Raw genomic sequence first — 24,195 nt, 5'->3', positions numbered from 1 at the left:
CCATTCATCTGAAAAGTTCTCCTTTCTTCAAGCACAAACAAGACCCAAAGTACACATAGCAGAAAATAACACAACAGACATTATCATATTCACTCAAAAGTCAAATATCTGCATAATGCTAGTTTTTACAATATAGAAATAGACTGCCTTGAGGTGATAGAAAACATAAAAGACTGCTGTATCATCCCTCTACATGTAGCATCCTTTTTCATCTTCTTGAGGGCACTTCTTTAATCATTCTTCAACGGGCTTCATACTGGACAACTGCGTGATAGATGACAAAATTAATCAATTGTGTCATGGTCAAACTCCTCAAAGGTGTAACAATTTCTCCATGACTGATCAACAAAGTATAATGAATATGTAGGACAAGCGCAGAACAATATTTAGGGGTTGCGGATCACATCAATGAAACATGTCAGCAGCCCCCATTACATATAAAAAGCTATTATTTAGGGGTTGCAGAGCAGCCCCCATCACATATAAAAAGCTATTATAAGGAATACTGTTTTGATTTTCAAATGGGCTCTTCTTTTAAGGTGTTTTGCTTGAGCTGTACAAGATAAAAGTGTCATGTAAAGTTCTTGGAAAATAATTCCACATATCCCAATAAAAGCATATGATTGGTTTGAAGAACGTCTCGAGATTCAGGTGATTGTAGATGATATGACTGGTAAATAAGTTCCTCCGCATGTCAACATATTTCATTATCTGGGAGACATTATGTTTGCTATAACTTTATACTATTGTCCGACCCGAGGACCCAGAGTGAGTTATCAGATATATCAGAAATGTAACTGTAACCCAACTAAAAATAATTCAAATCTTGACATAAAAAAATAACACGCGTCTTAGTAGTTTCAAAAACAAATGATTGTCACATGACTCACATCCCTACCCACATAATATTAACCAAACTAACACTATATCAAAAGATCGAACAATCCCTTACAATTGACATCTTTGACAAGGGCTTTAAACTGGAAGATCATCACATTAAAACTATCAATAGAAAAAAAAATATTAACTATGATTAAATTAAAAGAGCTCAAGGTACGAGGCCAAGCTACCAACACCAATCTAACATAGTAACATATGTCCTACAGATATTAATAGAATATGTACAAGTTCCATCAATGTGAGATAACTGTTACACTGTCTAAACCGCAATTAATGTTTGAGCTAAATAACATTATATGAGCTTTCTAAGGATAACCCTAATGCTATGATACCCAAATAGGCAGAAAGATTAATTAATAAAAACAAATCTGAGGCCCTTAATTGTTGCATGAATTGTCTACCCAATTTCAATCCCCTGATCACCCAAAAAAAATCAACTCTCACTTTCTAAGAATCGATTATCTAATGTTAGTAATATCCCACATGACAAATGCTCAACTAGACAGATCCAAAGAGGACAATATATAGTTGGCTAACCAAAGGGCTTTACAATTTAAGCAACAAAAGGAGGAAACAAATAAAAACACCTAAACATGAGCTTAAACAAATGTCCCCTCTCAGTCACAATGTAAGTGTCACATTGATCTTTTAAAGATAATTAGCAAAATTCCAACATCATATGAAAATTCAATTTCCCCATTTTCAGTATAATAAGACTAATAAAAAAAATACTGACACATAATCAAATTCGCAAATTCAACTAATTCACATCGTAACCAATTAAAATTAAATCGGAACATAACAAAAATTTGATGCATGTAAAAACATGGTGAGGGGAATAATTACTTCTGCGGGTGCGCTTCTTGTACAAGATACGATAACCACACTCACGGCACTGTATTACATCACCCGGCTTCAGCGTGTTTTCTTGTCCACAATCTGCGCACAAGTTCAACACAATTCAGTTACAGCACATAAACGCGTGTGAGAGAGGGAGAGAGAGCGGGGGAGAGAGGGGGGTGAGAGAGAGAGGGAGAGAGAGAGAGAGAGAGAGAGAGAGAGAGAGAGAGAGAGATATATATTAGGGCAAACCTCCACAAATGTAGTTGACGGGTTCGGGCTGAGAATCCATGGATGACTGTTAAGTTATCTGCAGTTAACAAGAGAAAATAGAGGCGAGCGATTAAAATCAAGAAAAAGCAAACCCTAAGAATCGAAAAGGAGGAGATATAAGCTTGGGGTTTACCTTGGGCGCGCAGCTCAGCTGAGAAAATCAAGGCAAGTAAACAACTAACAAGACGTTACTTGAGACTACAATTTATATTACTTGCTACTTGCTAGGTATTGGGCCGGTTTAAAGAAATTGAAAATATTTCAACTCTTTATTTTCCAAAAACTATACAATGTATCCGGGATATTTTCGGTCATATTATGTTATAAAAAAGGGAAAATAGATTTTTTTGTCACCCAACTTATTATTTGTTTAAAAACCTACCACTGAACTATAATTTTTTTCTTTTTTGCCACTAATATTAGGTTCGGATTTTTCTTTTGTCACTAACGTTAGGTTCGGATTTGATTATTAACACTATAGAGTTAATTGCATTTGGCACCCCTTTAATTTCAGCATGTTGCACATTGCACCTAATAGTTTTGGAATAAACACTATGCAGCCCCTTACTTTTAACCCGTAGACACTTTGCACCCTTTCCGTTATCTTCTGCCGTTACCGTTAACTTTTGAAGGGGCATTTTGGGAAATGCCCTAAATGTGTCCTAGGTAGTTTATCTTAGAGGACGAGAGTACGGATTTTTTTACTCAGAAAGGAGATCTCATAATTAACTTATGGAACTATATTTATAAAAAGTGGGAACCTTAAAATATGTGACAAGTAGTGGTAAAGAACTATAAAGTCAAGTGATACCATATATTTGTGGAGTATTAAAATAATTCATAAAACTAATTTTTTTAGGTTCTTAAAATATCTGTTAAACTCTCATACTTCAAGGTAAACTAGCTAAGTGACACATAGATGACTGTATATAATATTATAGACACATATCATATCACCATAATATTGCAGACTACCACTATATTTTTATAATGCTAAAAAAATAACATATTGTTAATAATCAAATTAAAACATAACGTTAGTGACAAGAAAAAATCCAACGTTTTTTTAAGGAAAAAAAAAACCAACATTAAATTTTATTCAGAAAAAATAAAATAAAATAATTTTTGAAATTTTTTGGAGTCTCAAAATGGGTGTCCAACTCTCGTCCTCCAAGGTAAACTACCTAGGACACAACATAAAGATATAGACACATATCAGATCGTCATTATATTGCAGACTAACACTATATTTTAATAATACTAAAAAAATAACATAGTGTTAATAATCAAATCCGAACCTAACGTTAGTGACAAAAAAAAGTCTGAACTAACATTAGTGACAAAAAAGAAAAAAATTATAGTTCAGTGGTAGGTTTCTAAACAAATAATAAGTTGGGTGGCAAAAAAATCTATTTTCCCTATAAAAAAATGTAGTACAAAATTGAATTCAGTCCTTATTTAGTTGATTATTTAATTGTCTGCTTTATTCGCGATCGTCGAAGTATATGGCTATATGCATACGAAACATCCGCAAGAGCTACTACTGACTTAGAGCAACTCCAATGCACCCATTCCTTACCTATATTTGATCTACATGGACAAAATTTGAGGATTGAGAACAAAAAGAGCTCCTCCAACGCAACTCCCTATCCCCTATTAATTTTAGGTGAGAGAAAGTTCAACCTCTTATTTGAGGGATGAAAAAGCAACCCCCTATATGCTCCATGTCATCACCAGCTCATATTTCCTCTTATTTTTCTGTTATTTATTAGTGCAATTTTTCTCTCTCCTTGACTTGTATATATAGATTTAAAATATAAGGAATTAAATAGGGAACACCGTTGGAGCAAAATAGCTTTTTGATCCCCAATATTTTAGATAACCATTAAAATATAATATTTTAAGGGTTGAAAATAGGGAATTGCATTGGGCTTGCTCTTAGGTTTTTATTTTTCTCTCACAACTGACTTGATTTTTGGTTTTTATTTATCTCACACAATTGTATTCACCGGGCCTATCCTCAACCGACAACCATGAAAATAAGTACCTAAATCTTGTTAATTGTGAATTTGTAATTTTCATTTGTAGATTCGAATTACAAATTTACAAGGAATTGCATCCACGTTGGGGGTAACATGAAGCTGCAGTTTGGACTTGCATAGGCATAACCACAGAATGTGATTGTAGCTCACTTTGCTTGTACACCAAAATTTTAAGCATTCCCTTCACTCCATACCCAGATTCATGTGAAGTTTCGTTAAATTTTTGCAAACCCATAGCTAACGATAAATCCTTAGAGCATCTCCAAGGGAACAAAACCCTTAGCTAAATTGTCTGCATGGCACTTAGGTGGCATCTAGGTGTCAATTTTTAGAGAATATGTAAAAGTTTTGGACTCCAACCATGTTCCCCTTAGCAAAAATTATAGATAACCATATTTTGATTGACTATATTTGCTGAACCAACAAACCTTTTAGATATAATTTTAGCTATCATATTATGCATAATACCATTGGAGTGTCTACCCTTCCCCTTATGTAAAAATTTACACAATCATTATTTTATTATATTTTAGCTAACAGTTTTTGTTTTCACCCAAGAGCATCTCCAAGGTTGAGACCTGTTAGTTATAATATCTATGTGTCATCTTATGTGTCATCTAAGTGGCATTTTTAGATATGTAAAAATAAATACTCTCCAACCATCATCCTTTAGCTAAAAAAATATAGATAATCATATTTGATTCAATAAATTTGTTGAACTAGTAAAGCTATTATGTATAATTTTAACTTGACATAATTATACATAAGCCCATTGGAGTGTTTTTCTCACCTGTTAGCAAAAAACTTATATAAACAATTTACATAATCATTATAACTAACAAATTTAGAAATCACCCTTAGAGATGCTCTTACTTTAAGGAAAAAAACCTTACTAATAAATAAGAAAACATTGAAATTACAACTTTAAGTTCACAACTCAGAACGAACTTTTGCTGTGACTACAGCACCTTATATCAAGTAAAATAAAATTGACCAATGTTAACATAAAAAAAGGATTTAAAAAAAACAAATGTTATTATCCTTAAATCCCTGTAAAAAGAAGCCACTATTTGTTTGTTCTTTCGAATAATTACAACCATATATCCAGATGCAGTTTATGATTTGTAAAGTAAAATATGGTGTATACTTGAGCACTTTAGCCCATAAAAGATTTAAATCCAACCAACAGCTCCACAGAGTCTATCTTGTCGATTATAACATATTATTCTGACTACCCAGACAAAAGAGAAGATGTATGTCTTTATGTCATGCATAATTTATCTACTCTTCATCTCAATACTAAATCTAATTCAGTGCCCACTGTCCAGAAAGCAAATAAACCCCTCTCTTGCAAAGTCTGTAAACACAACGTTGAATGTGAGATGTCAAAGGGAGCCTGATCCACCACCAGAACTGCAAGCACAACAGAGCACACATGAAACAGCATTCAGGTAAGCAGAAGGTGAAATGTAAAATGTACAACACTTAAAAGAGAATTCATTTTTAACTACAGTATTAATAAAGTTACTGAAGCTTAAAAAAAGGTAAACAATGGATATTCTTAACCAACATATTGCATGGTGCACAAGTTTATCCAAATTATCTTCATAACATCAGACATGAGACAACCAAATCATAACTAGGCATCTGTCTGTGTCAAGGGTCGTTTCTGCCAAAGGTGCAAGTTTAAACATAAGTTTAAAGGTCAGTGTTAAGCAGGTATACCGTATACGCACGATGTCAAAAAAACCACCTATGAGCTTGTAGTTAACACTTGAACTACATACATGATTGTTTTGGCTTAGTCTTCAAAATCAAGCAGTATGTAGTGTTGGTTTTAATTCGCACTATATAGATATATCTTCATATCATAAACTTATTGCTACCTTAGCCAAGCAATAATATTTGCACTACACAGATATATTTTCACAAACTGTCAAGCAAAAAAATAATAGTAAGGCGGGCATACTTTGGACATAAACAGAAAGAAGAACTGCATTCAAAGTATTTATTTAATAATATTACAGGAACTTTATAATGAGTAACATACACACTTGACAATGTAGGGACGGAGATTATAATCCATGATAAATTATGACACTAGTGACCAGATTAGAAGTTACCACATATTTTTTTAAAGATTGTGGCACAGCGAAAATAATTACCAGTTGGTCAACTGCAGAAGAATGCATACGATTTCAGTTTAGCCCATGGCTTCTGCTAAAGGAGTTGAGTGCCAAGAATTTCCTACCAGGAGTCAATTGATCATCCTAAAAGAAAGTAACAGAGTTAGATCCAACTTCAAATATATCAGAAAGATGCAAAATATATGACATTAAGATATTATAAACAGGAACTATCAGTAGCTAAAGTTTAGACAAATTCCTAAAAGATCTTATCTACTGAAACACTGTCTTAAAATGGAAAGAAAAACACATGCCACATGCATAACAAATGTTCAGGAGTCCCCAAATCACATGCTTGGTTAACAATTCCATATGAGCTTCTACTTTTAATAACTATTCAGTCAGTGTCCTACAAGCCTTTTAATTTAGGCTATACATTAAGCTTCTGTATGCCTTCTAGGAGAAATTCAAACAAAACAATTGAACTTGATGAATAGAAGCCTCCGGAGATATTTTAGCAGAACTTGACAAACCTTGCAAAGAGATGCTGCTGACTCGGACTCGACGGTTTGGACTGGGGCTTGTCCAAGTGACTGGAAGGAATCCAAAGCATCTAAAGTTAGCTGCCAACCACATAGAGCAATTGCACTAGCACCAGAACCAGAGCCACTGTTGCTACTGGATCCTGCTGCAGCTACGTTCCCATTAACCCAAGGACAGAAATAATTATGATGTTTAATTGGATCAAATTCCACAGCTTCTTCATAGTTGCTTTCTCCATTAGGAAGCTCTAGATAGTAAGCAATATGGTGATGTTAAAATTCTCAAGAAAAGAAGAACTAACAATATATAGACAAAGAAATAAGAAATATGCATACCTTTACCATTTGCAACCATGTCATCTGCCTTGGGATATCCAGAGTCATTGGTAGGTGATGCCTTGCCAGCCTGTGTTACTTCTTCTTTGGAAGCTTCATAGCCAGAACACAAGATCGCATTGCAAGAATGAGATGGATGGTTACTGGTTTCATTAGGCAAAAGGTGCATGTCACTAGTCTTTTCACCACTTTCAACGGATTCAACCTTTCCTGAACCAACAACTTTTGAGCCACTGTCTGCCCTTGCTACGGACCCTGACATCAGATCTTGACTATCTCCATGAGGATACTCCCGGTCCATTTCTTGAGGGACATAATCACCCATTAGTCCAGGATCTGGAGCGAATTCGCCAGTTTGTCCCTGATTCTCAGTAACTTCAGCAACTGGTTCCATGTCACCAACAACACTATCTGCTCTGTGGACAGAGAGGTCAGCACCATGTATTTCAGCTTCATGACTAGCGCCCATACCAACACTTCCACCACTTATCCCGAAGCTAGGCCCATCTCTTCCACGAGCAGTTGTAGTATCAGTATTCAAAACTTCTTCTTCATTTGTGCTGCTAACACCTACATCACCCGCCCCTCTTACAGCTGGAAGACAAACACTCTGTTGAGCCTGATTACTGTAGTTCAGTTCTGATGTTTCATTCAGGTCTGGGTTCCTGAATGCCATGGGGAACTGGACGTCATCCATATCCCCAGGACGATTTTCAACACTTTCCATAGAATCATCATCTGCACTATGACCAATTGTGTCCATTGCAATAACAGAGGATGCGCGTGCTGAATCTCTTGCTGATGGGATGCCAAAAGACTGATCATCTCTCTGATTGTAAAGATCTTCCCTATTGCCATCTCTATTAATCTCGAAAACGAGTGAGCGACTAGGACCTGCCCCAGAAGAATCTCTTCTATAAGATGACTGGTAAGTTTCAAAAGCATAAGCTTCCCGGGAACGCTTAGAAGGGCCTGCAGAGTACTGTTCACCATCATTTACCTCATCACCATCACGGTCTATGACAGTCCCTTCAACACTATCTGCCTGCCGTACCAATAGTTGGGGCCTGTCAACCGTACTTCCACCTTCCTCCAAGTTCCTTTTGCGAGTACTAGGACCACGTGATTCATATGATGCTGCGCGATCACCGACCTCACTACTGGAAGGTTGCCCAATCATAAGATCTCTTCCTATAGTTATCTCTTGGGGTTGGTCAGTAACCACGTTCATGTGCACCTGTGCAGAGGGTAGTCCACCACCCATTGTAAGATTAAGATCCACTCCGACATTTGACATTGACTTACCCTCATCCGCCGTTGCAGCTTCATCATGTTCCTCAGTCTGCTCTTTACCCATACCATCAGCGGCAATCCAACCGTTGATTCCACTTGCTGCACTTGCACCACGTGTTAGTGCCAGCTTTTTGCTTGTTTCAGGCATATCAACAATACTAGGAGCAAAGCGAGCTGGCCGAGTAACAGACAAAAAGTCTAAGATCCGTACTGTGGCTCCACATAAGCTACAATCTAGCAATGGAGACCGCGAATCACCGTTTGACTTGGAGCACATTACTTCTTTCTTTTTGGAATCCTTTTTTGTTGAAGAAGACAATGCCTTTTTCCCAAGCCCGGGATCATTCAGGTTACCAGAGTCTTTATGGTCCACGGAGTATCCATTCCTAGCTGATTGAGCAGAGTGCTCTTCACAATCTTGAATGTTTGGAAGCCACCTTGGCTCCCACCCACATAAGCTTATGAGTTTCTGGGCCTGAAATTGAAAAAAGGCAAAGAATGTTGGTTAACAGAACAATAAAGACATTAAGTTAAAAACTTAACCCATATTGAATTCCTCATATGTAATCTTACATGGGTATAGACAGAGGAAACCTCTTCTCTGTTAGCCTCTGTTTGAGGTAAAACATCTGCCTTAAGGCCAGAATCCCCAACAGTAAGATCCTGCAACTGATCCAGAAAACGTTCAAGTTCCAGACTTCGAGAAGCTTTCATCTGTTCTATGGCAGACGCGGCCACAATTGGAAGGGAAAGAAACTGGAGAAGCCCATCGCAGCGATCCTTGTAACCGCCAACCAAAGCTGAAGGAGGAGTAGGAGGGAACTGGACTAAACTCTCTGCACAGATGTTCCCTCTCCAGGGGCAATTTATTCTGTGTCCTCCATCAAGCTTTTTAGCAAATTCTTCCCCTGCACTTTCAGCTATCGAATGGAAAATATATACAAGTAAGCGATGTAACAAGACAGCTTGCAACCCATGATTCAGTCTGCCAAAAACTTTACAGCTAAGACAATGAACAGAGGATAGCCCAGGATAAACCATGCAAAAGGAAAAATAATACTTCTAAAAAAAAAATTTACAGTTAGAACTTGGATACATCGTCAAAGGGATAAACATCCTGACAGGTACACATTGCCAGTTAAATTATTTGATTTTGTAGCCTGAAAATGTCTAGATTGTTAGGAAAACAAATTATGGAACCATATAAATTTCGACGAACCTTTTAGGAATAATGTTTAACCTCCTCCTGGAAATGAAATTATTGCCTAAACAGCTTTTTATATCATTGCACCACAATACAGATATAAACTACTTCTGATATGAGTATCATTCTAAAAAGTCGCCACTTAAGCTTGATCCAATTCAACTCTCAATCACCGCAAAACCACCATTAAATATTGTAGTGATAATTCTAAACTAGGTATAAGCTCATCTGCAAAGTCCTTGACTGTTTTCCTCATTTTAAAAATTAGGGATTTTTTTTCAAAATAAACTGCCTTTCAATTGACATTAGCAGTCTTCTGTGAATTGATAGTTTTGAAAACATTTATATATAGGTAACTTCGAGATTAGAGTATAGAGTTTTTTTAACAGAGTACTGTGGAGAGGGATGCAAAAGAATACATAGAGATTATCCCAAAAAGAACATGGGCAAATAGTAACAATGATGATAGCCTCAAAAAATACATATATAAAGTTAATAGAAACTTCACCTTGTGTAGACATCCAGGTCGACGGTGCACTAAATTTCAAGTTTGCACTGCAAGACTCGCACTCAATTTTATCAACACCCACGTTTACCCAACCTCTTCTGGCACAAGCCAATGAACTGGCAGCCTACATTAAAATAATATTACAAAATTAAAAATATATATATAAGGTCAAGATGATAGGCCATATGCTATCATCACATTTGACATACTTCTTCCATTTAGGGTTGGACTACGGGATATGCAAACACTGTAATAAGAGATTGTGCTTAGAAAGAGCCTTGTTTAAGCAGCTGCTCAAGGAGGATGAGAAGGTGGTATGCAAACTTCAACAGGGTACTTTAGTTATCTAATATGGCAGATTCTGCTGTGGAAGGATCCCTGCCATGAGTAGCATTTCTTATATATAAACTAAACCATTCCCTGGCCGATATGAAATTGTTAGTTAATTATTTCTTTGATGCATACATTGACACAGTATATTCCGTTGTCCATTTTGCAGGAATTAAACATAGATTCATGAGCATTTAAATGACCTGAAACCAGTCTAACAAATAGGCTCCAGCAATTCCCTGCTCCACTCTATCTCTATAAACTAATGCAAACAGGTATTTATAAATTTCCTGGATTTTCACTCTGCATTAAGAAAATACTTAGAAAACTTGAAAAGAAAGATCCAGGAAAAAAAATATAGAAAAAAAACTAGTGCATAACAAGAAGTAAAATACAAGCATGAAGCATCCATATGCGGCCCAAGAAAATGAATGTTCAAAATATCACAACTTATCACGATCACATGTCTCAAGAAATCTCAACAGCACTCCTGGTCCTGGATCAGTGTACCATTAAACGTCGCTACTTAAGTGACTAATTATATCTTTATTTCAAATAAACACAATACAGATAATCTACTCTATGCAAGTTTAGCAACATTAGATACATGTATAAATGAGCGCCAACAAAAGAGAAGATAGACCTTAGGCTTTCCAGACCAGTTTAAAGGATTGAAAGTTGATAAGCGTCGTAGTAAATCACCCCTTTCCCATGGCCTGCACGAAGGCTGTGATGATCCAAGAGCTGAACCACCAGCACTTGTACTCAAAGAAGGCCTCGCAGAGCGGGAGACTATCCGGGATACAGAAGCTGCTTTGGAACTCTGTCCATAACCTAACCAGTCTATACTGCCAACATTAGTAGGAACAGCCGGAGACGATGCCCCTGCAGAGCTATAAGGGAAAAAAATTCAAAAAAATTACTCATAATTATATATGTAAATATACACACGCTTCTACTCAAATACAGATCAGGTTACCCCACACACTCTACAAACCATGAAACTTATATTTTCAAATTAATGAATTAGTTCTTTTTCATTTAAACATTCAACCTATTATACATATTTAGTGAATTGTCAGACATTAGTAATCTCTCTCTCTCTCTCTCTCTCTCTCTCTCTCTCTCTCTGTGTGTGTGTGTACTGTGAGGGAACTACACAAGTGAATGCCAAATATTTGTATCAAAAAATTGGGGGAAATGGCAATAGCGAATCAAACAGTATTAAATTCGAACAAAACAACACACGCAGATTCAATACCAATTAACAAACTACACATGCAATGAATAAGGTCACAATTCAAGCCAATTGAAATATCAAACACCTCAATTATCCATAAAAATTTAAAAAAAACACAAAAATTATACCGCAAATTACAAAACCCTAGCTCAATGTCACAACACAATCAACAATTACATATAATTAAACAAATCAGACATATTAAATCGTAATTAGTGATCTAGGGTTTGCTCACCTGGCAGCAGGAGTCGGAGCAATTAACGGATCTCCGGATGAGCTTATACCTTCTTCCCTCATCTCTCTCTCGCAAGCTCTCTCTCTCCCTCTCTCAGTCTCTCTCTCTCGCTCTCGTAGAAGAGGAGTGTGTGTGTCGTGTGTGTAAATTAGGGAGTAAAATCGGGTATAAAATCGTTATCGAGAGGAGAAATAAAGGAGGGGGGATAAGCGCGTGATGTGATGAATAAAATAGAAGAAAGGAAAGGGGGGATTTGTTACACAAAGTCCAACTACTCTTTTGTAATTTGGTCAATTTGTGGGTGCACACTATTTATTGTTGGATCTTTGGACCTCGTGTATCATTTCTTTACTCTTTCTTTCTTGTTCGGTGTTTTATTCTATTTTTTACATTTTAAAATTTATCAAAAATAATTAATGTGACTTATCATTTCTTCATTTTTATATCTTTTTCACATTACTTTTACTATACTATCTTCTTTTTATACATTAAAAATCAACGAGTCTCATCACTCCACCCATTTCTCTAGAAATAACAATCGGATCGGATCAGGTATGAAAAATCCATATCCAAACCCGAAAATTTTATCCATATACGAGCCCAACCTTAACTCGAAAAATAACCAAAAATGAATATTCGAACTCAATCCAATGGATTTCCGATGAGATTCAGGTATTACCCGAAACCTGAATTTTTTTGGATTGGAAACCCAAAACCCGAACCCAAAATTTGAAAATTTATAATTATAAATATCGCAAGAACTCAAAAGCGCACGCACCACATGAAACACTAATTGAAGATGAATTTGAATATTCCAACTTTAATCATTATATGGCAATATCAATTTGGTTTACATATGTATAATTAAAATTTTATCAATCAATCCAATTAAAAATATTTATCTATTGATAATATTTTATTCACTACATTATCTTTTTGAATTATTCTATAATCTAATTTTATTGAATTTAATTATTAGTCAATTTTTAGATTAACAATAAATATATGTTCTAAAATTTATACAATAATATATATATAATACATAATATATAAAATTATATACAAAATTATAAAATTATATATATAATATTATATTCAGGTTTTTTCAGGTTTCGCGTTCGGCAGAGTATTTTATTTTATAGAGCTACGGCTTACAAGAGGAGCTCCCCTAAGAAACGTGTTAAAACTACTACTCCTATTAACGAAGAAAAGGTAAAATATAATCCCTCTGTCCCTCTCATCTCATTTGTTTACAGTTTTTTCACACGACTTGATACGCATTTTAAAACGCATATATAATATAGTTTTATAATTTATTTTGAAATTATTTTTTTCTTGTATAAAAATTTAAACATCAAATTTTTATTCAGAAGAAAAAAAGTTCAAAATAATTTATGGAACTACGTTTTACAAGAGCATTAGAATACGTGCCGAGCCCCCATCTCCCAATGTAAACAAATGAGAGGAATGGATGGAGTAATATTTCTAATGTAGAGTTTTGGCAATTCTGATCGACAACTATCAATCAATCATCAAGTGCTTTCTCTAACTTGTAGACAGAGTTGCGAAGCTTGGCATCTTTATAGTTGCTTGTTTACAAAACATTTCAAAGCATGAGTAAAATGCATAACGTGTACCTTAAGTTTGAGCAAAATGTAGAGTATGTACTTCTAGTTTTAATAATGCAAGATGTGTACTCCAATTTTATTGTTCAGTGCAATATGTGTACGAGGGTTAACTCTCATGTTAACGCCGTTAACCAAAGCTGTTGATTTGGAAAGTGTCCAAGCTCGGGCGCACGCTTCTGTAGTTCTATTGTAAATACTGCTCCATCGTATCATAATATTTTTTATGCTTCTCTTTATCACGCTCGTCAACACACACATTTGATCATTAATATCTTTTATTTCAAATTAATATTAAATATAAAAAATTTCATCGTACGAAAGTACTCGTAAATCACTCATGAATATATTTAATCTTATAAATTAGTTGTAAATTAGTAATTTATCTTATGTTATCGACAATTCCAACATATCAAATGAGAGAAATAATATGAAACGGAGGGAATAGTATTTTATTCATTGAATTAATATATCTTTTTCCTCATCGTGTCTTTGAATGCGACTGTTTTGTACTCTAATTAAAATATAATTAATATAAATAAATCTAATATTATTAAGTTTAATATCATTAGAATTTTTAAACCATACATTTAAATAAATAAGATCAATCACAGGCTAATCACTAGTAATATTGCATTATTAATAACACACTAAAACACTTGTCATGCACAAATGATTTATAATATTATTATTTTATTATCTATATTAGAAATATTTAATTATGATAAATAATATTTTTTTTAATTAATATTAGATGTATATTTTTAAATAATCAATAAATGTGTTTGTGTTAATATATTTAAGTCAGATGTCTTGAATGAGGTTTTATTTAATATGTTCAATAAATTTTTTATAGTGACTAATTAATAATTTATTCAGAATTATATATTTTATTAATAGTAAAAAAGACCATCAAAATATGTTATATATTATGAAGGCAATAAACCCAAATACCGACGTAAAGCTACCCAAATTATTAATATTTTAGTTATAATTATTCAATTATAATGAAAAGGTTAATTAAAATATATTATAGATTAAGAAGATCTTTAGCCTAAATATCAATCGACTAAACTTTTAATTTTAGAATTTTAATGATACAAATAGATAACCAAATAACTTGCAATTTACATGAGAAAATAAAATTTTAATACATTTATTAAAAATTATTAAACGTAATTACCTTAATAACTCAGATTTCAAAATAAATATTTCTTAAATAAGGATCGGTATTTTTTTCAAATTAATAATTATTAAAGTAAATTTGTTAACATGTTTATGAGTGAAGGAACGCATGGTCCACTGAACTCAATGCACGGTTAACGGCAACTTAACGGTCATTTAACAGAAGTATACATATTGCAGCAGAATCTGAAACAGAGGTACACATTTCGCATTATTAAAATATCAGGTACACATTTTGCAGTTTGTCCAAACTTGAGGTACACACTATGCAGTTTACTCTTCAAAGCATAATCTCAAATCTCGACCAACTCAGCAAATGACCAGTGTTAATGTAAACCAAGTACGACTAATATGGTACAAAATCCATGGTACTCTCAATATGTAGTATGTAGTATGTACCACAGTTAGTGGTGGCCACACGGGCGTCCCGTGACGAGACGAGTCGGAGGCGAGACGAGTTGATGAAGTTGAACTCGTGGACGTCTCGTGTAAGACTAGCGAGACGAGACGAGCCGAGACGAATCTCAAAATATTAAACTCGCGTCCAACTCGCGAGTTTTGGCGAGTTAGACGAGTTATATATATTTTTTCTTCTGCAGTTGGAGCTTGTAGGCTTGTAGGCTGTAGCTGGACAGTTCATTTACGCAGGGGCACTGTGTCTGTGTGTGGGCTAAGGGGACCAACTCGCCAAACTCGTCTTCTTTTGTTTTACAGTGCTGTTGACTTGCTTTTTTTGGTTTTCCAATTTCCTGTACCAGTAGGCAGTAGCCGTGCACTTCTACTTCAAATATATATTATTTAATTTTTATTAATTTATTATGTAATAAAAAAAAGAGGACGGTACCTCTATTTATTTTATTAATTAAAAAAAATTACAACTGATTTGAGAGGACTCCTCTCTAAAAAAACGGAACAAACCGCATTTACATTCAAAACAAAATAAAAATAAAAAATTACATTTAAATTGAAATATAAATCTAAAACACAAAACTAATTTTTTATTCTTCTTCTTCTTCTTGTTCTGGAATAGCCGACGTGCCCGATTCCGATGAAGTGTCCATTGTCATCCAAACATCGTCTTCTCCTTCCGAGTCATCTTCTTTCCTTCCTTGTTGTCTTTTTGCGGCTTGATCCCAATCTTTTTTACAAACTAATATTTTTACGACATCCGGAGATAGACTTGATCTTTTTTCGTCCAATACTCTTCTTCCCGCACTAAAAGCGGACTCCGATGCAATTGTAGAAGCGGGAACTACTAAAATGTCTCTCGCAATTTTAGCTAAAACCGGAAATTGATTCTCATGATTCTTCCACCACGTTAATATCGAAAAATCCTCATCTAACTCATAATTATAAGAAAAAAACTCACGAACCATGTTAGTTGAACAAGATTGTGTAGATGTGGTAGATGTAGTTGAAATTCTAACCTTTTGTTTTTTTGTTAATATACCACTAATTCTACTATTAAACCTACTAGCACCACTAGATTTAGGTTATACAACATTTGGAGTTTTGGGAGTATATATATCTATAAGACGATGTAATAAATTTAAACAATTACTTACATAAAGAGTATAATCATATTGAACACCTAAAACTTCGTAATAATGTTCTAACATATTTTCCAAACCTTCCATTCTAACACCGGGATCAAGAAGACATGCAACACCATAAATATAAGGGAACTCCGAAAAATATTCAATCCACTTAACTTTCATGTCAAAAATAATATTACCAAAATGACGATTTTTTTCATATTCACGTAAAGTAGTAACAATACTAACACATTCAATAATAACATGATGCACATTTGGTTCATAAACATAAGAAAAAACATTAGTAGCATGTGCATAACATTCAAGTATATCACGTACGCTAGTTGCTAGCTCCCATTGCGTTTCGGTAATTAATCCATCTTCATTTTGGTTTCTCGAGTCGGAATTATACAACTCGGTGATATCTACCTTATATTTAATTGCCTCTTTTAGTAATTTATAAGTCGAACTCCATCTCGTTGGACAATCAATAGCCCACTTCTTCGGCCTTAACCCGTTTTCTCTACACAATTTTTTATATTTAGATCTTGTGGAGTGTGCTAAACGTAAATACTTAACTATTTTTCTAATGGGTTCCAACAATAAAGTTATTTGTGAAATTCCTTTTTGGGCCGATAAATTAATAATATGTGCACAACATCTAACATGCAAAAAAACGCCATCTATTATAGTGGGAATATCATTCCTAATATATTCCATAGCTTTATTGTTCGAAGAGGCATTATCTAAGGATATCGTAAACACCTTGTGAAGCAAATTAAATTCATTTATTGTTTCTAAAATTCTTTGTTTAATGTTGTAACCGGTGTGTTTCTCATCCATAACATCAAATGCAATTATTCGTTTTTGTAAATAATAGTCAGAATCAATCCAATGCACGGTAACACAAATAAATGGCTCACCTTGACTTGAACTCCAACAATCACTAGTTAAAGAAACCATACCATCAAAATCATGAAAATATTCTATTAATTGTGCTCGTTGACCATAATATTGTTTTTGTGTGTGACGTTTAAGTGTGTTCCTAGGAATTCTTTTAAATGCGGGATTTATGCTAGTTTTTATCATGTGTTCTAAATTTTCACTTTCTCCATGTGAAAAAGGTAACTCATCTAACGTAACATAAGTGGCAAATTGTTCGATCATTCTATCTCGATTATAAGCGAAAGGCATACCTCCACCGGGAGACGAGGTCATAAAACCACCAATTTGAGTTTGTTGCGGTGTACCTCCACGTGCCGCTCCACTCTCGTGATTTTCCTTCGTTATTCCGTGATGTTTTTTCAAATGACGATCAAGTCCACCCGTACCGGCCCCTTTAGGATGCATCAAAGGTGATGGATTTTTGCCCTTTTCGATGCAAAGTAAACAAAAAAGTCTATAATGACTCGGATCTTCCGGTATTTTTTCTCGGGAAAAATAGTTCCATACATATGATGAGAGCGAACCCGAAGCATTGCCTACAAAAATTAAACATATATCAATTAATATCGGATATAAAATTAGTAAAACACTTAAAAAGCAAAATTAAATAAATTTTAAAAACTAACCAGGTTCGAGAGTATTGGGTCGAGGGGGTCGCATCGAAGTAGCTTGGCTGGATCCTTGTGATGATCGTGTGCCTGTGCCTTCAGCCATTTGTAAAACAAAGCTTGTCGGAATATATTATAACTCGCCGGATAATTTTAAGCTCGCCGGATGTGAGTGACGGAGAAATTCGAGAGAGTAAGAGAATGAGAGAGAGAGAGTAAGAGAATAGAGATAGAATTTGAGAGCCGGTGTGAGAGAGATGGAGATGCTCGGGGTTATTTATAGGGAAGAGATTAAGAGCCGTTGGTGTTGCCGTTGGCGTGTTGCAGACTTGCAGACGCGGTGTTGCAGAGTTGCAGGCTGCCGTTGGGAGCAGCAGGTAGCCGTTGGGCTGAAGGCTGACATGAGTGAAGCAGAGAGCGACTGATGACTGATGAGTGATGAAAGTAGCAGAGTCAGAGAGAGAGCAGAGACGACCGTTGGGCACGAAGCGAGTCTGCACGGGCGAGTCTGCACGAGGCGAGTCTGCACGGGCGAGCTCGGGCGAGACGAGACGAGCTCGGGCGAGACGTCTCCGAGACGAGCGAGCGTGCGTGCCGATACGTTCGAGCCGAGACGAGACGTTCGCGTTTTCTCAAACCCAGGCTCGTGATCGTCTCGTATAGCTTAACGAGATGAGGCGAGTTTTAACTCGTCTCGCGGCGTACCGGTATTCAACGAGTTAAAAGGCGAGCCGAGACGAGTCGAGCCGTTTGAACTCGTTCGTTTGGCCACCTCTAACCACAGTACCAGTGTACCACTTGTGACTTGTTCTACCCAAAATCTGCGTCATTTTTTTACATAAAGTGTGCAGGACAGATATGTGAAGGCTTTGAATAAATGATAGCAATTCCTTCAAAAATGAAAAGAAAAGAATAAATGATAGCAAGAAGTCAAGAACTAAGAAGTTTGTAAAAGCCTTCTGAATCTGTGATATCTATCTATATTTCCATTTTTCCTAGTTAACCCGGTCCCCAGATTTAACTCCAAAAACTATTTGTTTCAGTAATTTTGGTTCATTAATGTCCAATAGGTTATCAAAAACGTAATAACAAAAATAAAAATAATTTATGAGTAACTTTTATAAATAAAAAATAAAAAAGTTATGTCACTCGAAAAAGTAGTTCAAACTAACTCCAGATTATCAAACCATGTTTCGAGTCTGAAGAATAGAGCAGTGGTCTCCTAAGAGAACAGCCTTAACGAGACCAATTCCTAGCACCGCAGCAAGAAACCGAGGGATCAAAAGTATTTATATCTCTGTTTTTAGCCATCATCAACAATATAGTAACGAAGCAGATGATTTGTTCCATCTGAATCCATGCAAAAAAAGTTTTTTTTTACCTTTTTAAAATATTTAACATCGGTATTGTTGTTTGCATGATGTCTCTAAATGAAAGGCACAACATCAGAAAACTAGAGCCTTGATATTCATACTCATTCACTGCCTGTAAAATTGCAGGTGCTTATTATGCTAAGAAAAGAAGCAAGGTACAGAAACAAATTACAAACTCTGTTCTCCCTACACATTGAAATGTAGACGAGAAGCCGTTAACTAAAGTTCCTCAAGACCCAAGTTCATCATTGTCTATAAAATGCAGACACTGAGGAACGAAAATTTTGTCCTTCGAAAGAGAATAGTAAAGATAGCATGCCACTGCAGCGCTGCAACTGCAACTGCAACTGCAAACTGCCCTGGTTCATTATTTTCTAATTAATATAAAAATATGCGTCGAGGCCAAAAGTCTGAGTTCACAGTTTCTTCTCGTGGTCTGTTGGGCTATTAGCCAAAGACGCAGGGAGGCTTCTGCCTGTGATTTCACTCTCTTCCTCATGAATGGTGGCCAGAAGTTTCTTCATGGGCCGCCTAATCACTGAAATGAATCGCGGTGGAGCAACTTCTGTCACAAACCTCAGTGTTTGTATCTTAGCCATCATATCTTTCAAAGTTGAGCTTCCCTAACTATGAAAAATGGCTTGCAAGGAGCAACAATTTCAACGCTTATTTATAGGCTGAGAAGGCGCAATTGCCTGCTTCACACGTCGTTGCTGCAAGATAAAAACAATGAACTGTACTGCCGTCCTTTACTTTTTGAAATAAATATAGGGAAGTTGTCTTATCAGCGACGAAAATGACTATACTATGGCTACCATGATACCAGTACCACATGTATGAATTCTTGATATCCTTGCAAAAGGGACCGTAGATTTTGGTAATTGAATTCAATGTCTCAGTTGCTCTGTGAGCTAATATTGAATTAGGTATCAGTAGACATATGATAATGATCTTTAAAATGCATAATACCATTGGTTATTTTTCAAAGTAAGGGATTGATGAATACAATGTTGAGCAATTTGTGCTCATCAGTAGCCGACTAGACTCTAGAGGCCTAGTAGAACTTCTCCATGGAGTGCTTCTGGCCAGATTGCAACTTCTTATGAGAGCCATTAGATTGGGGAGATGTGACTTTATGTATGGCTTCTGGTCCCCTGTCTATGAAGGTTGTTGATCCCCCTTTCCAACTGGCCTAGGCACAGTGCACAGAAGTTAATTGTTGTTAATAGTCTTCGAGTTCAGCGAGGCCCTTACCGTGATAACACAAGTAAAAAGAATATCCAATATCCGCAACTTTATCATGATAACACAAGTAAAAGGAATATCCATTAATCACATGAACTCGCAAGGCGGGATCATTATCATTTTGTTAATTACTTTTTCGATCTCTGCCTTTCCAAACAATAATCCTACTTTGACTATGCGTCAAGAATTAAAACAATATAAAGGTCGTTTGATTTTTTGACACATAATTTTAAATTTTTTGACCGTATGATTAAAGTCATTATTTTTAAAAATTTCTTTTCATAATTAAAATATCAATCAAATATTTTTATTATAAAATAATCAAAAATAATAATTTTAACAATACGGTCCAAAACTTAGAAGTACATGTTAAAAGGTCAGACTATTTATATTTCAAAACACTTCTGCGTGCATATATGATGCAAATCTCATAATCTGTCTTGCAAGCATTATGCAAATTTTTACTACACTAATCCTATTGATGGAATACTAGTAGAAGATTATCCACGGGTCATAAAATAAGACCCTGCACACGTCTCCCGCATCAACGAAGTTTCGCGGAAAATCTAAGCTCTATCTTTACGTTTCATAACAAACAAACTGTTTCGTGACGTAGTGAGCCTAATTTGATCTTCTGCGAATAGGACATGTTGGACCTTTGGTATATTACAAAAACCACCAACGGAGTGAGCACGCAAGTATGTGAGAGACTACTCGCAGCTACCACACTTAGTTAGTGCTAATCAAAGCCGAAAAAATCTGATTTGGAGGCTGCATGTGTGATTAAGAGTAAAGACGTGGTATTATTGGCATTTATTTATAATGTGTAGAAATTAAAAGCCGTGTGATTTGTTGTAACTTAACTATCAAATAAAAGTGGCTTTTGTTTTTATTTCATGCAATTAAACACAATACAGTCTAGTCTAGTCTGGCAACAACAGTTCTAAGTTCTTCCTGCGGGCCTTCTAGGTTAGTACACAGTAGGCTTCGATGACGACCCCCAAGTGTAAGACTCAGAGTAGCAAGTGTAAAGAGTTTGAGCAGCGTAAGCTTGATTATGACCGCAAAGTGTAATATTTTTTTTTATTTTTTTTGACGTAGGAACCTGCAGCCGCTACCATTCGCGTGCGCATTAGGTAAATCACGAGCTCACGCAATATCCTGCCAATATTTGTAATATACTCTCTGAGACAAGTTTAATTTTAATTTCAAATTTAAATAGGATAGGTGAAAATGAAATGAGTGCTTCAACGGGTTCTCACAAGTTGTTTAAAAATTTAAGAATCTCGAGTCTGATTATACTATTTTTTTCGGTTTTTCAAATGTGTGCTCATGAGCACATGCTGAGCGCGGAATTTTATAAATTTAGTAGATTTTGATTGGCTTTTGTATCTTAATAATGGTGGACCCCCTACAAATGCAACAGCCACACCAATCAAAATTTTCCAAACATATAAAATTCCGCGTTTAGCATGTGTCCATGGACACACACTAGACAAACCTTTTTTTTGAATATAACATGTTGAATTATTTCAAATTGTTATAAATTGAAAATATTGTTTTAATATGGTAATTGATGATGTGGCATTTACTGCATATCTGTAGTGGATTGACAATTATAGCCATGTATATATTATCATATTAAATAATATATTTTATTTTATAACAACTTATAATAATAATAATAATAATAATAATAATAATAATAATAATAATAATAATAATAATAATAATAATAATAATAATAATAATAAGAACAACAACAACAACAACATCATGTATCTTTAAAATATAGTTAATATCCTCGGAGTAATATGTGTTGGAGTATCTTTAATGATGTTGGCAAAAAATAAACGACTAAGTTGGACTCTTAAGAGATTACGTAAATTTGTTAAATTCCTAAGAGATTGTTCGGACTGACTATAATATTTGAATGTATATTAAAAATCATATGCTATTATTATTTCAAGTTATTGTTAATAAAATATATTATTTTAACATGATAATAAATGGTATGATATTTCACTACAAACCCCACAGGTTTGACAAATATAACCAACATCAGGAAGTTTACTATAATGCTTTTTTATATCCCGTGTGGTGAAATCTATGCATATTGTCTATGAATTATATTTATATGATGTGCTATGTATTTTTTTAGTTAAAAATTTTATTGGGCTGAAGATATTTTATAAGGTTAGATATGCTGACCTGTTGGGAATGTGAAATTTCATTTGAAATCCTAGGTGTGATCAAATAAGTTGTTTGGGAATTTTGATTTGGATTTCATTTGAAATCTAGATATTCAAATTTTAATATAAATCTGAAATTCTATCACTTGAAATCCATCATTTGAAATGAAATACAGATTTTAAAATCATCTTCTTTTTTTTGTAAGGAAACCATCTTTTATTAAATTTATTATTTCTAGCAAATCTCAGGAGATTAAGGAGCATTCGGGTTAGTTTAAAATAAGTGGTTTCTTTCTTAAAGTAAAAGAGTGAAGTAGTAGTGAGAAGTAAATTAATAATTAGAGTATAAGTTACTAAAGTGTTCATAAAAGAAAGCTAGCATTTTCTATTTCTAACTTCTTCCTCACCACTTTGTAAAAATACTTCTTATTTTTTTACACAAATAGGTCAAGAAATGTGAAAATGTAAATAAGAAACATAAGCCCTTCGTTAGGGTTTGAGAGTTAAGGCCCACCATCAAATGGGCTTTCCAATGTTACATTATTGTTTCCTTATATTTTGCATTAAAAATGTATATCGGATAGCCCTATCATAAATGTGATCTTATATAAATTTTTATCAATAAATATACATGTAATGAAAATATTTTAACATTTATTTTCTTCATCCTATTTTATCAGTTTTTACCATTCTTCAAAACACATTTCAAGTCGGGTATAAAATATAATTTTATAATTTATTGTTAATATTTTATTTTTATTTAAAAGTTTAAATATTAAACTTTATTACAAAAATATTTAAAATAATTTATTAAATAATCTCATTAATAATGATGACTTTCTATATGCACGAAAATCTTCCCCAACAAAAACCTTTCACCTAAACAAAAATAATTGTTAGTGTATAGACATTTATTGTAATAGTGGATCGACAACTATAACCACCAACCTGTTACTATCATATTAGTCCCTCTGTTTCTTTAGGTCAGTGGCTTTGACTTTGTGCATTTGAGGTGTATAAGAAACATACTTCCACGTGTTATTTTTTAATTTTTTTCTGAATAAAAATTTAATATCTATATTTTTATTAAAAAAAGAAATTTTGAAAAATAATATATAGAAATATAATTTTTTTACATCTCAAAATACGTGCAAAAACTCAAAGCGACTAACATAAAGAAACGGAGGGATGTACTCTCATTTGGTTTTGTGACGGTCAAATTGACCAAAACCTGACTGAAATCCATTAATATTTTATTAATTGATAAAACAAAAAAAATATGTCAGCAGAAATGACTTTTAATCTATTTTAAGATATAATTTTCAATTTTTTAAAACAATAAAAGTGTGATTTATAATCTCTATCAAACATTAGTCAATTTGACTAACAAAAATAGAAATGTTACAACTAAAAAAAGGACGGAGGGAGTATATTTTATCCTTACAAAGACGAGACCTGGTCATCGTTTTACGCCACAATTCGTAAACTCGTTAGAGCATCTCCAACCATTTAAAGCCCTTGGCTAAAAGATGAATTGACATACTTAAAATAAAAAAAATTAGCCAACAGCTTCAAAAACTCAACTCCAACCATGCTCAGCTATTGTCTATAAATTTAG

General features: G+C 34.4%; 2 protein-coding genes across 2 annotated transcripts; both read right to left on the bottom strand.

Annotated features, from left to right (window-relative positions):
* Positions 1–66: 66 nt before the first annotated feature.
* On the bottom strand, positions 67–2,246 carry LOC108219700 (DNA-directed RNA polymerases II, IV and V subunit 12). The gene is made up of 4 exons (XM_017393201.2): positions 2,147–2,246; positions 1,993–2,050; positions 1,747–1,839; positions 67–264 (listed from the first exon to the last, which is right to left on the bottom strand). Exons 2-4 carry the CDS (start codon positions 2,030–2,032, stop codon positions 242–244), a joined length of 156 nt encoding a protein of 51 aa, XP_017248690.1. The 5' UTR covers positions 2,033–2,050; positions 2,147–2,246; the 3' UTR covers positions 67–241.
* A 2,825-nt stretch (positions 2,247–5,071) lies between these two features.
* LOC108222941 (uncharacterized) lies at positions 5,072–12,152 on the bottom strand. The gene is made up of 8 exons (XM_017396928.2): positions 11,870–12,152; positions 11,038–11,287; positions 10,065–10,188; positions 8,926–9,272; positions 7,060–8,827; positions 6,715–6,971; positions 6,221–6,325; positions 5,072–5,468 (listed from the first exon to the last, which is right to left on the bottom strand). The coding sequence occupies exons 1-7, from the start codon at positions 11,929–11,931 to the stop codon at positions 6,254–6,256; spliced, it is 2,880 nt and encodes a 959-aa protein (XP_017252417.1). The 5' UTR covers positions 11,932–12,152; the 3' UTR covers positions 5,072–5,468; positions 6,221–6,253.
* Between the last annotated feature and the right edge of the window lie 12,043 nt (positions 12,153–24,195).

This window comes from Daucus carota, chromosome 5, assembly GCF_001625215.2.
Source record: "Daucus carota subsp. sativus chromosome 5, DH1 v3.0, whole genome shotgun sequence".
Lineage (NCBI taxonomy): Eukaryota > Viridiplantae > Streptophyta > Magnoliopsida > Apiales > Apiaceae > Daucus > Daucus carota.
Note: the sequence above shows the minus strand (reverse complement) of the source record. Positions and strands in the feature narration are given on the sequence as shown.

What these genes read in the sequence shown, in the direction of transcription:
- LOC108222941 (XM_017396928.2), bottom strand. Translation starts at nt 11,931, where the DNA reads ATGAGGGAAGAAGGTATAAGCTCATCCGGAGATCCGTTAATTGCTCCG. An exon ending in GCTCCGACTCCTGCTGCCAG is followed by an intron (nt 11,288 to 11,869) that starts GTGAGCAAACCC and finishes TTTCCCTTATAG; the next exon opens with CTCTGCAGGGGCATCGTCTC. An exon ending in GACCTGGATGTCTACACAAG is followed by an intron (nt 9,273 to 10,064) that starts GTGAAGTTTCTA and finishes TCCATTCGATAG; the next exon opens with CTGAAAGTGCAGGGGAAGAA.
- LOC108219700 (XM_017393201.2), bottom strand. Translation starts at nt 2,032, where the DNA reads ATGGATTCTCAGCCCGAACCCGTCAACTACATTTGTGGAG. An exon ending in CGTCAACTACATTTGTGGAG is followed by an intron (nt 1,840 to 1,992) that starts GTTTGCCCTAAT and finishes ACTTGTGCGCAG; the next exon opens with ATTGTGGACAAGAAAACACG. An exon ending in CAAGAAGCGCACCCGCAGAA is followed by an intron (nt 265 to 1,746) that starts GTAATTATTCCC and finishes TCTATCACGCAG; the next exon opens with TTGTCCAGTATGAAGCCCGT.